The sequence below is a fragment of the Motacilla alba genome, chromosome 6, assembly GCF_015832195.1.
Source record: "Motacilla alba alba isolate MOTALB_02 chromosome 6, Motacilla_alba_V1.0_pri, whole genome shotgun sequence".
NCBI lineage: Eukaryota > Metazoa > Chordata > Aves > Passeriformes > Motacillidae > Motacilla > Motacilla alba.
The window spans coordinates 968,334-980,560 of NC_052021.1; the positions used below are offsets into that span (position 1 = coordinate 968,334).

General features: G+C 42.8%; 1 protein-coding gene across 8 annotated transcripts in view; it reads right to left on the minus strand.

Annotated features, from left to right (window-relative positions):
- The window catches only part of CTNNA3 (catenin alpha 3), a 421,074-nt gene that overhangs the window by 14,936 nt on the left and 393,911 nt on the right, over positions 1–12,227 (minus strand). For all 8 annotated transcript variants that reach the window (XM_038140205.1, XM_038140208.1, XM_038140206.1 and 5 more), the window contains 2 exons: positions 6,849–6,954; positions 227–361 (listed from right to left, as the gene is read on the minus strand). In XM_038140205.1, the coding sequence (XP_037996133.1) occupies positions 227–361; positions 6,849–6,954 (241 nt within the window). The remainder of the gene's footprint in view (positions 1–226; positions 362–6,848; positions 6,955–12,227) is intronic.

The window sequence follows — 12,227 nt, forward strand, 5'->3', positions numbered from 1 at the left end:
ACAGTAGTAATGTGCTGTGAGAGTTTTAGAAGAAAAGGTGATTGTTATTCCTTTAAAGCCAGAAGTCTTATGTGTCACTGTCATATATTCTTGCTGTTAAGCGGCAATTAGAAAAGAAAACAGGATTTGGAGTGACAGTGGAACATGCTGCAAGCACAGGAAAGCCCAACTGAAATGTAACACCTAGTCTGACTGACAGAGTACTTGATGCCATTTTTCTACTTACTGCAGACATGATGAGCTCTCCACCGAGATTCTGGATTTCTGCTTTAACCTGGCTGCAGATCTTGAGCTGGTGGGAGTACAGCTTGATCTGTTCTAGGTAAGCTAGTAAATCCTGTTTGCACGACTGGTCTGGGCACTGAAAAGAACAATAAATAAAGTACTTCAGTAACTGCTGATTCAAAATGATATCTCAGGAATCATGTTGAAACTTCACTGAGAAGTATTCCAGTGGCAGACTACTGGAGCCTTGCTTTTCACTGCAGTTGTATCAGGCTGCAAAGTTCATTCCTCTTGGGAAGCTTTTTACTGCTATAGTTGGAAGCTCAGATGAAGCCTAAGGATTCCCCACATACACTCTGTACTTAACATTGCTGTGCTTGCCTTAGCAGTATTTCTAAACATATCTTTAGTGTATACAGTAATTACTTCCAGTCCTTAGATGATCTCTAATACCTCTATTAACAGTGATGAGAGCAATCCAAACAGATTTCGTGGGCCATGCAACCACAAATGCAGAGACATGTTAACATCTATATGTTATGCTTTATCTTGTAACCTGATCTATGGGGTTTTTTTGTGTTCCGCCCAGACTATATTGAACTTGATCTGCAGATCTTCTCTAGCTGTGGGAACAGCAAAATCAGAATGTCTTATGGAAAAGTCACAATAAAAATGGTCAATATTTTTAACAATACAGATTTATATTATAGAAATAAAACCAGGGTGGCTGTAACCTATTTTTTTTCCCAAAATACATGGAGTACTTAGAGTGCAATGTTGCTCTATGGGTACCAGGTACCAAGAAAGGCTGGGTATGAATTTGTTCTAAGGCTGACTCTCACTGTTCTGGCAGAATAAAGGGATCTTAAGGGAAATGGTGAGCCCCTGCTGTGCTCCACAGCTGGAAAGAGTAAGAGTGATAAATAAGCACGAGATCCCTGCAGGATTGCAGACACGCTGTTGGCCTGGGTGTGGTGCACACATGATAAATACAGCTCCTTCCTTCTGACAGGAAACTCTGCTCAGCTTTGCATACTGGAAAAGCAAAGATACATCCCCACCAACTGCACACTGTCAACAATCACCTGTGGTTTTATTGAATTGTGGTCAGTGGATTTAAATCCAAAACCCATCATGAGCCAGAAAAAGCACCAATTCTACTTAACTCCAAAAATATTACAGCTCCTGGCTTTGCTGAAGCAACAGTACGTGTTCATAGGGCTGGTGTGACAACGCTGTTCTTCATGGCTATGCAATAATAGCAAGTTCATGCTTTGGACTTAGCCAAAGGTAACAGTAAACAAGGAAGGTCAGAGTGTACAATTTTAAACTAATTAATACAACTTAACATCAGTCCTTACCTCATGTTCTGCTACGTCCATTATTGTTTCTTGTATTTGGGCACAGTTTACAACAAAACCAAAACACTTCCTTGACATGTTCTCTTTCTATGTGATGGAAAACTGCACTAAAATATGTTTTCATTTCTTCCTCATAAAGCACGGCTTTAAGGACTGCCCAAATCAGTATTTATATAGTAGTATCTCAGTGTTTAGAAAGCCAGGATACTCACTGTTTATTTAATTAATAAAAAAATACATACTTCAAGTAAAGTGCAATACAATTCCTTAGAGCATCACAACTCATAATACCAAGATGGTGTGTATTCCTGGAATGACATTCTTCCTCCTCTGTTTTTTTTTTCTTTCCTTAGTTACACTTTGATTTTATCCCTCTGGCCAGAAAAATTCAAGAGAAAGGTGTGTAGGGTGCCAATATAGTGCCTCATCCACTTCAAACAGTGACAATACCAATTACAGAAGTTCAGAGACAAGAATGATTATTATATAGTACTCTTTTATATTCTACTGTCAGGCTAGTCACAAGTACTGTCTCCCTTACACAGCATTACAGAAGAAATGTGTACCATTTTAGGAATGCTACAGATGATACATATCCAAGGCCAGGAAACTGCACTCAAGAACAAGACCTTGAGGTTCTGTGTAAACACTTTCAGTGCCAGAAGCATTCAAAAAAAGCAAATGCAGGGCATTGGATAAGAAAATTCTCCTGAAATGTAATTATGCAGTAGCATATCCACAGCTGCACCACCCAAGTAGATACTGTGCATCCTTGCCCTGCCCCAGCCCAGCCAAGCCCCGACAGATGGAGGAAGATTTTACTGAATCCTGGAATTCTTCCTCCATTACAGACCCCAGGGGCCATTAAAAGTGACTCCCAGGAGCACAAAACAAAGGAAATGGTTTTTAACATGGGGTTGTTAAATTGCAGAAATCTTTGTTACAGAATGGTTAAATTAAAATTTTGCGTAAGTAAAAGACATTACTGGACAAACAAATGGAAAATTATCAAGGACTATTTTCCGTGTCATGTGTATCAAAAATATGTTCGGTTATGTAAATTATGGCATGGCTGCTGGAGGCTGGGAGCACCATGGAAGTCAGGCCACACTCTCCCGAGCTGTGTCAACACCCAGTGTCGCCTCCTGGCAGCAGCAGGGACCAGTGGATCTATGCCTGAGCTCTGGCTTAGCACTGCAGCAGAGGGTCGGGCCGGCTAGAAAATTAAACCCCATGCCTTGTAGCATGTCCGAACAGCCATCAACAGATGTTAGGAACAAATGTTCTGCAGGGAGGACACTGCATAAGGAATCATCTACCTATTGCTCAGAAACAGCTGGTACAAGCAGCACTTGCTCACCAGTGAAACCAAACACTAGGCTGCAACAGAAGGACAATCAATAAATTCTGAGTTTTACCATCCCACAGTAATTGATGGTTACCAGTTTACTGCTGCACATTCCTGACTGGAGAGCCCATCAGATTCTGAGAGGTTTTTCCCCACACATCCTGTGGGCAGCGGCTGTTGCTAACAAGGGCTTTCTATAAGAGCAGCATCAGAACTGACTTGCATCCCAAAGATGCAGTGGTATTTTACCCAACAGAATATCCACCAGAACATCCAAACAATGTGATAAATTAAAATAATGCAGTGACTAAAACCAGACTGAAACCAGCACTCACCATCCAAGTGAAAAAGCCAGTGGCACAGCAGTTGCACAGGGGGTCTGAATGAACAGTACACAGGAGCTTCTGCCCACAGACCATTCTGGGTTTGCTTTGGTCTCACTTTATCTACTTGCTAACCAAGGCCAAAGCATTTCTCTATAGAATCCAAATCTGTCTTCATGGGGATCAATATTGGAGATAATCACACACCACCTACTATAAATGTGTGCTGGGCACAGACAGGAGGCAGCTTTGCTGCTCCACCAGTGGGGTTCTATCACCCAAAGGGATTTTTTACACAGTGCTTCCCTGATCACTGTAATCAGCTCTGACAAACAGCATTCTGAATGGCCCCAGCCAGGGCCTGCCTGACTGGGAGCTGAGTGGGTGCACCTCAGAGGAGGCTCTTAATACAGACCTCATTCTTCAGCATATTTCATCAACCCAGGGTGAGGTACTCACTGCCTTCATTATCTTAGGACTTCCAGGTCACCTTAAGTAGCAAAACTGACAGAAGGAACAAAGAACAAAAATCTTCTGACAAAAGGGAACGTCTCCTGATAATGAATTTATAATGTGCTTGTGATTCATGTGCGTAAGTTGCTGTTGATGCTGTAACTGTGAGGATTTGCACCCTTGTTACTCTGAGCCATCCTAGAAGTGCTTGTGACTGTAGATTGAAGTACAGCTGTGTTCTGCTAATTGTACCACATTGTATGCCTTCCCTTCAAACACAGCAACAGGGAGCTATAAAAATCACACAAATCCTTTTTTTTTTCCCCCACATAATACAAGTGCTAACGAATTTAGTTGTTAGTAAAAGGCAACATGTAAAATACTCCACTAGAAAGTCCAAATGCTGCTCAGGAAAGCACTACTGGCACTCATGGGTACCAAATTCCAAAAGGGCTGTTCCAGTTTGGCCCAAATTCAGAGAACAGTTATTTGGTAGCCCAGAGGAATGTAAAATTTATTTTATTTAAAGACCCCAGGAGTGCAGGGCATGGAAAACCTGGCAAAACAACAGCTGAGAAAAAGAATTTGAAAATACCTTCAAGATTAAAAAAAACCCACCACAATGAGAAAAGAGCTTTCTAAGTTAAAGGATAACTTCACAGCCAAAAAAAAAAACCCCTTTAAACCTTCTTTTACTGGAAGTTAAAAGCTCTCTAGCCATGCAAGGAATGAGAGGATCGTACTAAGAGTATGTGTAATAGGAGGAACAAAGCAAGATTCTCTTTACTAAATTTGACACCTACCTAGCAATACTTGCAATTGTGTTCACCATAACTGGAAGGGCTGCCTCGGTCCATCTTTTGATTTGTGTTTGGATTTCTCTGGTTTTAATGTATATAATGTAATGTAAAACTGCATCTAAAATCCAAGCAACGCCTGTAAGTAAGGAGTGTCCTTCAGATGCACAGAACAAATCCCAGGGGTCAGGTAGCTCCCAGGTGCCAGCTGTGTGCAAGCTCTGAGCAAAGACAAAGGCAAGGAGCTGGAGTGAACTCAGTGAATGGGTTACAATAACCTGAATGATGTCACATTTCCCAGCAGCTCTGATGGGACACACAAATTACCACCACTAGTGGTTCATGAATACTTTCTCCTTACACTGATTTGCTCATATTTCTAGGCTGGAGTTGTTGTACAAATACAGCTGAAATCTTTCTTTCATAGAAGAAATATTTCAGTGAGAGTGGATTCCCTGTCCTAAAACCAACAAGAATGTATGACCCTAACTCATCTTTGGCTTTGCTATCTCATCATTTTCTGCAGTGTGTCAATGACAGGTTTAAATTTTAATCTGCAATAGATAAAATCTTGAAAGCAGCTGTTGTCCAGTGCTGGAAGAAAGTGTGTTAAGATCAGGAATTGGGGAATTCAGACATTTTACCTATTTTTTTTCCATAAATCTGATCACAACTGTATAGATGCAAAATAGAAATTCTTTGTTACCTGGAATTCAGAGAGACACATGACAACCACTACCAGACTGGTGTTGCTTCCTAGATGGTAGGAAAGCAAGGACTGAATATGAAAATAAAAAGCAAAGGGAAAAGAGAGAGCACGTGAGGGTGTGGAAACAGTGACTGTCCTGTGCTGCCCTGGACCTGAAAGGAAGCCACAAAGGAAGAAATTCTTCAGGTGTGACACCTGCAACTCTCCTAGGCAGGCTGCTGAGTTACCCTGCTCCTGCTGGGCTCTTCTGGGGGGAGGTTGAGGCATCCGATGATCTAAAAATCCAACAGAAATAAAGCACACCTTCCAGATGTAACTTGGCATTTCATGGTGATAAGTAACTCATAAGAGTTACTCAAAATAACTATAAATTAAAATTAAATACAAAACCAAAAATCACTTTCAAGCTGCAGATTTGCAGAGGCCAAAACAGCCAGTGTTAGGGGTGGGGGGCACAGAAGGAAGGTACAACAAAAGTGTGGGTTCTGTAACTCTGCAGAGGGTGGAGAACAAACCATTCTGGAGCCAGACAAGTCTGTCCTTCCTAAGCTGGTGCTCAGACCAAGCACCTGCCCAGAGCAGCAGAGCTCTGTGCCAGTGTTCCCACAGCTCACCTGGAGCAGCTGCATTGCTGCTGGGTAATTTACCCAGGTCAGTCAGGAGAGGACGGGCCTGCACCTCTGCACTGCTGCCTGCACAGCTGGCCTGCCTTTGCCTGGCACAGAGCTCATGCTCTCCACAGTAGCTGGCCCCATGCTCTGCTGGATTAAGAATGGGAAGGAAGATGGCACACAAGGACCTTTCAGTGTCCCCTCTGCCACTGAGCAGTGTGCAGGCAGCTGTGGGGGAGCATGGCCAGGATAGGTGACATGGACTGGCCAAAGGTTCTTCCATACCAATTCCATGGAGTGTCATGGCCAGCATGGGGGACTCACCTGGAAGGGGCTGATTGCTGTTCAGGGACAGGCTGGGCATCGGTCAGCACATGCTGGGGAGTTGTGCTGGGCATCACTTCTTTCTCTCTGGTCTCAGTCCTCGCTCCCCCTCTCTTTCAGCATCAATGTTAGTAGTAGTAGTAGTAGTAGTACTAGTACTAGTACTACTACTATTATATTTTAAATTATTAAACTTTTTATAACAACCCATGAGGTTTCCTTTTTTTCCAGTTCCAGGAGTAGGGGACCGAGCAGCTGCATTGGACTCAGTTACCACTTGGGGTTAAACCAGGACAACAGCTTTTTATACAACTATTTATATACTGACATTAATATGTTAATAATTAATTAATTAATTAAAGCAGCCATAAATATATATGTATTTTAAATGTGTATCTATATACATGTTCATATATACTGTATGTCTAAAATGTTGCATTCAGAGCTTAAGGGAGCTCACAAATATTCACACACATGTACAAATGCATGTGCAGATGGATGTGTGTACCTAGACACGTGTGATGTATGTACACATCCCTTTCAGGGTGTACATGAACAGACCACTGATACACATGGAGAGGAGAATCCCCACAGAGGCTCAGACAGGATCTGTGTCACAGGCAGTCCTGCAGCAGACCCTGGGAGGTGCTGGGTGTGTGTGGCTGAGCAGGGCAGGGCTCATGCAGTGCCGACTCACCTGGTCAGCGATGAGCCTCGCCAGGACGTCCATGCGCGAGCCCGACTCCGAGATCACCTTGGCAGCGTTGATGACATCGGATGTGTGCTTCAGTGGGCCTCTTCCCCTTCAGAGGAAGCACAGACACTCATAATTAATCACAGCCGTGCAAACTAGGTGCAGAACAACTCAATTAAACAAAGCAGTAATCCATACACAGGTGACAGTAATTAAATCCCCCACCAACTGTTTTCATGTCCCACAAATTTGTATTGTTTGGCATCAACAGGATGCAGAAGCACCAGAAAGATGTTACAGTTTTTTCATATTGAAAGTACAACCCATGCCAAATCCTGATTTTAAGAAATTTCTTGGGCAGTGTGCTATCCCAGAGTTATATGAGGTTCCTTCCCGTTCCATTTTCTAGTAATATGTTCCAAGGAAGTTCAGCTCAGTGCATTCTGAGAGCCATTATGGATATCTGGTCAGAAAAATAGCAGGGTTGCTTTAGGTGGGGTTTTAAAAATGTAATTGGTGCACCCATATATAAACAGAGATGTATGTACAGGGCTGCAAATCTGCTTACATGCGCCACTCAAAACACAGATCTGCCGTATCAGAAAAATACTTTCCAAACCATTACAGAATGTCCTCAGAATTTCAGTCTAGGAAAACAGTCAAATTCTTGTGAACAGTCTGCCAAAAAGTCAGACACTTTCTGTATGCCCCCCTCCCAAGCCCAAAAAGCTGCTTTAATTACAGGAGAATATTTCTAAGAGCTAAGAAGTAAAATGTGACTACTTGAGGCAGGAATTGTGACCACCCTTCTCTTCGTATTTGCTTGAGCCTCAGCCTCTTTAATGCTGAAACACTTCACCTGAACTAAAATCAACACTTAATTGTACTTCATGCATGTATAAAGGGAGCAATGCTGCTGAACTCAGGTTTGCCTTCCAACATCTTTGACAGGAATACTTCCAGTTCCGCTAAGTCAAAGGCCCCAAATCAATTTACAAGTTTTACACTGGACAAAGGAAATAGACAACATGAAAAAAATTGATGTAACTCTTTGTTCAAATGAGAAGACCCTTTTCCTCCAAGTCAGTATGGTTTTATGTGTAAAGAGCATTCCACTAAAAATCTCATTTAACCTAAAAATATTATAGTATGGACCTGTATCAACACTGCAGTCAGGAAATGACAGTGATGACAACACAAGATGACAGATAATGTTTAATCTCTTCTTGATTAATCATATTGCTCAGCAAAGAACTATTAGTTCTTGGGGAAAAGCATACTTTACTAATTACAGTTCCTTATTCTCAACTTTGGAAGCCCACAATTGGAACAACCTAGAATCACAGAATCCAGTATTTTACATATCACTGTTCCACAGAAAGGCATCTTCTTGTTATGGCAAACCTACTTGGCAGATTGATCACTTCATAAAAAGAATTATAGTGTATGTGGGGAATTAATTTGCAAATGCAATCCCCTGTATCTAGGATTAAGTACTTGAGCCCTCACCCAAATCTTTCATTTGCCTTTCCTGGTCTTTTCCCTTTGAATCTTTAGTTGTTGAATCCTTAGGCCCAATTCTTTTGTGTGCCTACTGACCCTTCTCTCCATTCTGGGCCACTGGTTCATTGTCATTTGCACTGCAGCAGTTCCAAAGGCCAGAGGTTTGTCAGGCATCCACAGCACATCCTTTAGCTGCTCCACAAAATACAAGCAGCCCAGCACCCTCCTGGAGAGGTCCAACCCAGGACCAGCCAAACAACACCAAGGGTGAACAGAACCCAGGTGTAAAACAGCCAGCAAAGAAGAGATGGCATGAACAGTTCAAGCCATTTCTGCTTAGGTAGTTCTTAAACCTGCAGCAGCTTTGCTGACATTTGAAGCTGGCTGTGAGGGTAAAGTTCTCCAATTAAACCAGGAATTTCCTTGTACCCTCAGAGATCTAATAAGAATGAAACAATTCCACCCCAAAAAAATTAATTCAGACAAATGAAAATGGAGTATTACTTTTCACCACAGACATGGCCACCCTCAGAGCCAGTAGAGGAGCACTCAGCAATGACTGTTCTGGAGATTTCTGCCCCACAGGGCACCTAGTGCACCAATGATTCAAGCTCTCCTCTACAGCCCCTAAGAAATGTGGGGTGCAATGACTCTGAGCTTTCAGCCACAGCTCAGTCTTGAAATAAACGTTAAATACCTAGGAATGCCTCAGCCTTGTGTTAAAATGTGCTGAAACCCCAGCACATTAAGAAGACACAAAGAAAGCTCCTTTGCTACACAGCCAAAAACTGTCTGTGCTCTTTTTTTTAATCTTCATGCAAAATCCAGAGCCTTTGATACAAAGCACAGGCTTAGCTGCCTTAGGGTATAGCACAAAAAACTGTTGGTCCCAGTTTACAATGCTGGGAAATGCTGAGTACTCTGAAAAGAATAATTGGGAAAGCACATCAGATCTGCTGAGTCATTGGCCAAATGGAAGAAACAGAGAAAAACAAAAAAACAAACAAACAAAAAAAAAAAAAAACCAAAAAAAAAAAAAAAAAAACCAAAAAAAAAAAAACCAAAAAAAAAAAAAAAAAACAAAAGAGGATGCTAGTTCAACTGCAAGCATTAAATTTCAACCTAAGTAATCTATTGATTAGAAGGAGAGTCCCTAGAGCATTCCTGTACAAAGCCAGAGGGTTGTTTCAGCCATCAGTCTGAACAGGAGTCCCTGAGGCAGAGCTGCTGTGGGAACAGCAGACAGTGCACCAAGGTGCACACCCCAGTAATAACCTACACAAAGCTTTCCTGCAGCTTTCCCTGTTTTGGTGAGGCTGCAGCTCTGTGAGAGTTTCCATGAAGGATGTTTGGACACAGTGGGAAGCTGTGCAAAAAAGATGATTACAAGTCATAAACATAAAGAGAGAGAGAAGGGTTTACACCCATAACAACCTGGAACTTTAGAGTGGGGCAAAGGAGGAATGATGAGCAAGAGAGGCTGTGGGACACATGGAGAGCCCTTGAGGGGCTCCAGGGCTGTGGGTGGGGAGGAGGTACAGAGCTGCCCTTCTGGAGGAGCAGCCTCGGGCTGTGGCACCATTGCCAATGGGCAAGAGCAGCCAGCGCCTGTTCTGAGGGTAAGATCGCTCCATCCTCTGCTGAGAGCTCTACAGTCCTACGATTTTATTGTTTGAAATTCAACAAAGGAGTTCCATGGGTTTTGGTGAATAACTACCAGGTTCAATGCACGTTGCCTTTAAATTATACCAGTGCAGCTGTGCACTTTGTGAATTCCCACTTCTCCTGATTTAGCACAAATTCAGTAGATTCAGAATGCCACTAACTCAGATTAACTCCCTGAATCCAGATGTTAGAGACACATAAAGTCTATTAAATCATATAGGTTGTTTTCCCCAGCCACTGCACAGCTTCCTACCAGTTTTATGTGCACTTGCATTTTTTTCTGATAAGTCTGAAGTATGAAAAAAACACTTTGCTTGAAAGGCAATGTTTTTCTGAGCTATCCATCTCACTCTCTGGAACGCTTTTCCAGATATTTAGGTCTTTCTCTGTATCACTGCAACAGCATCCCTTTCCTCCTAAAGACTATTCCCTGATCCTCCTCCACTACATGCTGAAGCATCCCAAATCACGGTGGATAGTGCACACCTACATGCAATAGTTCATGCACCTACAGCTGTTCAAGAAACAAATATAAAAAAACCTTTCCACCAACTACCATCTGCTGGTCAACATCACAAAATTTCTCCATTGTGGAGTCTTCCACCTCTTCCCCTGAAGAAATTCTAATTTCTTGGCTATGGAAACTGTGCAATATTTAATTTTTTTTTTTCAAGTCAGCTTTAATCTTACTGTTCCTTCCCTGCTTCCAGTCTCTAATGGAAGGCCAAACTTCACCTCACAAACTCAGTTACTGACATTCATCCCCAGTGATTTCATTGCGTTCATAATCTACAACAGCAGACCCTGGATTAATTGCATGGAAGATCTAATGCATCCATTTTCCTCACAGCTCACTATTTCCAAGCATAAAGCCTTACAGGTTGAGCAAGCTGATAACACATTCAAGGCAATGAAAAATAAAGACAAGACACAAGGTACTATACTTACAAGCAATTGTATCTCCCCAAGGTAGTGATGGATTGTTACTAGAGCTCAAATCAGCTACTCTATCCAACAACAAAACTGGGAGTAGGCCATAAATAATATATAGACAGACATCCAGCTAAGTCTAACAAGAAAGAAAATTGATTATTTCCTTCATACAAAGAAGGAAATAATTTCCTTATTTCTTTCGTACAAAGAAAACAGTTTGGCGTATCTCCTCAAAGGTATAGGAAGAAAAAAACCTACACTTCACCTCAATGTTTCTTGAAAGGTACAATCACAGGAGGAAAGAAGTTGGACTGTGTTAATTAGTACAACACCAAGGGTTTTGGGTAATTGTGAAAGAGAGCACGAAGCCTCTCAAATCTCATCACTCTTGCTCCAAGCCAGGACAAACCAAGAGCAACTCCATCCCTGTCTGCCTAAACTTAACCACAGCGATCCACAACCATCAGTATGGGACATTATTTTCTGTTTTCCTTCACACTGGAATTTCACTCTGAAAAGCAGTGATACTCTTAATTCTTACAGTAACAAAAATTTCTACTTCAACTCCAAAACGTTTTTCCCTCACTTTTCCGGAAGAGAAACACTTCTGTCTGCAAGCAAAGCTGGTGGCTTCCCCCTCCACGCTGTGCTCCCCTCAGCAAATGCTCCACACTTGCCCTGCAGCAAGAAGCAGGCAGAGGGAGGTGCAGCGAGCAGTGGCTGAGGAACTGCCACCTCACACCCCAACACAGGGACACATTTCACAGCACTCCACCGTGTGAGCTGAAAGCTTCATCGTCAGCTCCAGCCACAGCCCCCGTGGCCATGGCCACTCTCAGGCCCTGAGCTCCAGGCTCTGACCATTCTGCCATCTGGCCTAGTTTGTAGCTCAGCAGGTCCTGACAGCTGCCACTCTAACTGCAAGTTTGCCAGGGCACTGCACAGGAGGCACAACTACAAACCAGTCCTAACCAGCAACGTCTCTCTCTTGCTGTAAAAACCTGAGCTCAGCAAAGGATCAGGTCTGGCAATCCTGGCCAAAGCCAGGCCAGCGTCCGCCTGAGCAGCCCCTGTCTGGACCATCTGTTAGGGCTGAAGGAGGCCAAGTGCTGGCAAGGGCTCCTTGGAAGTGGGAGTGGACTGGGACATTTCCTGAGGTGAGGAAGGTCAGAGTCCCTATCCAGGTGATGGAAGCGTTATTTCAGGTACACGTTTGTCCTGAGGAAAGTGCATTACATACACTGCTGTGCAATTGTATAAGATGCAGCCATTTCTTTACTC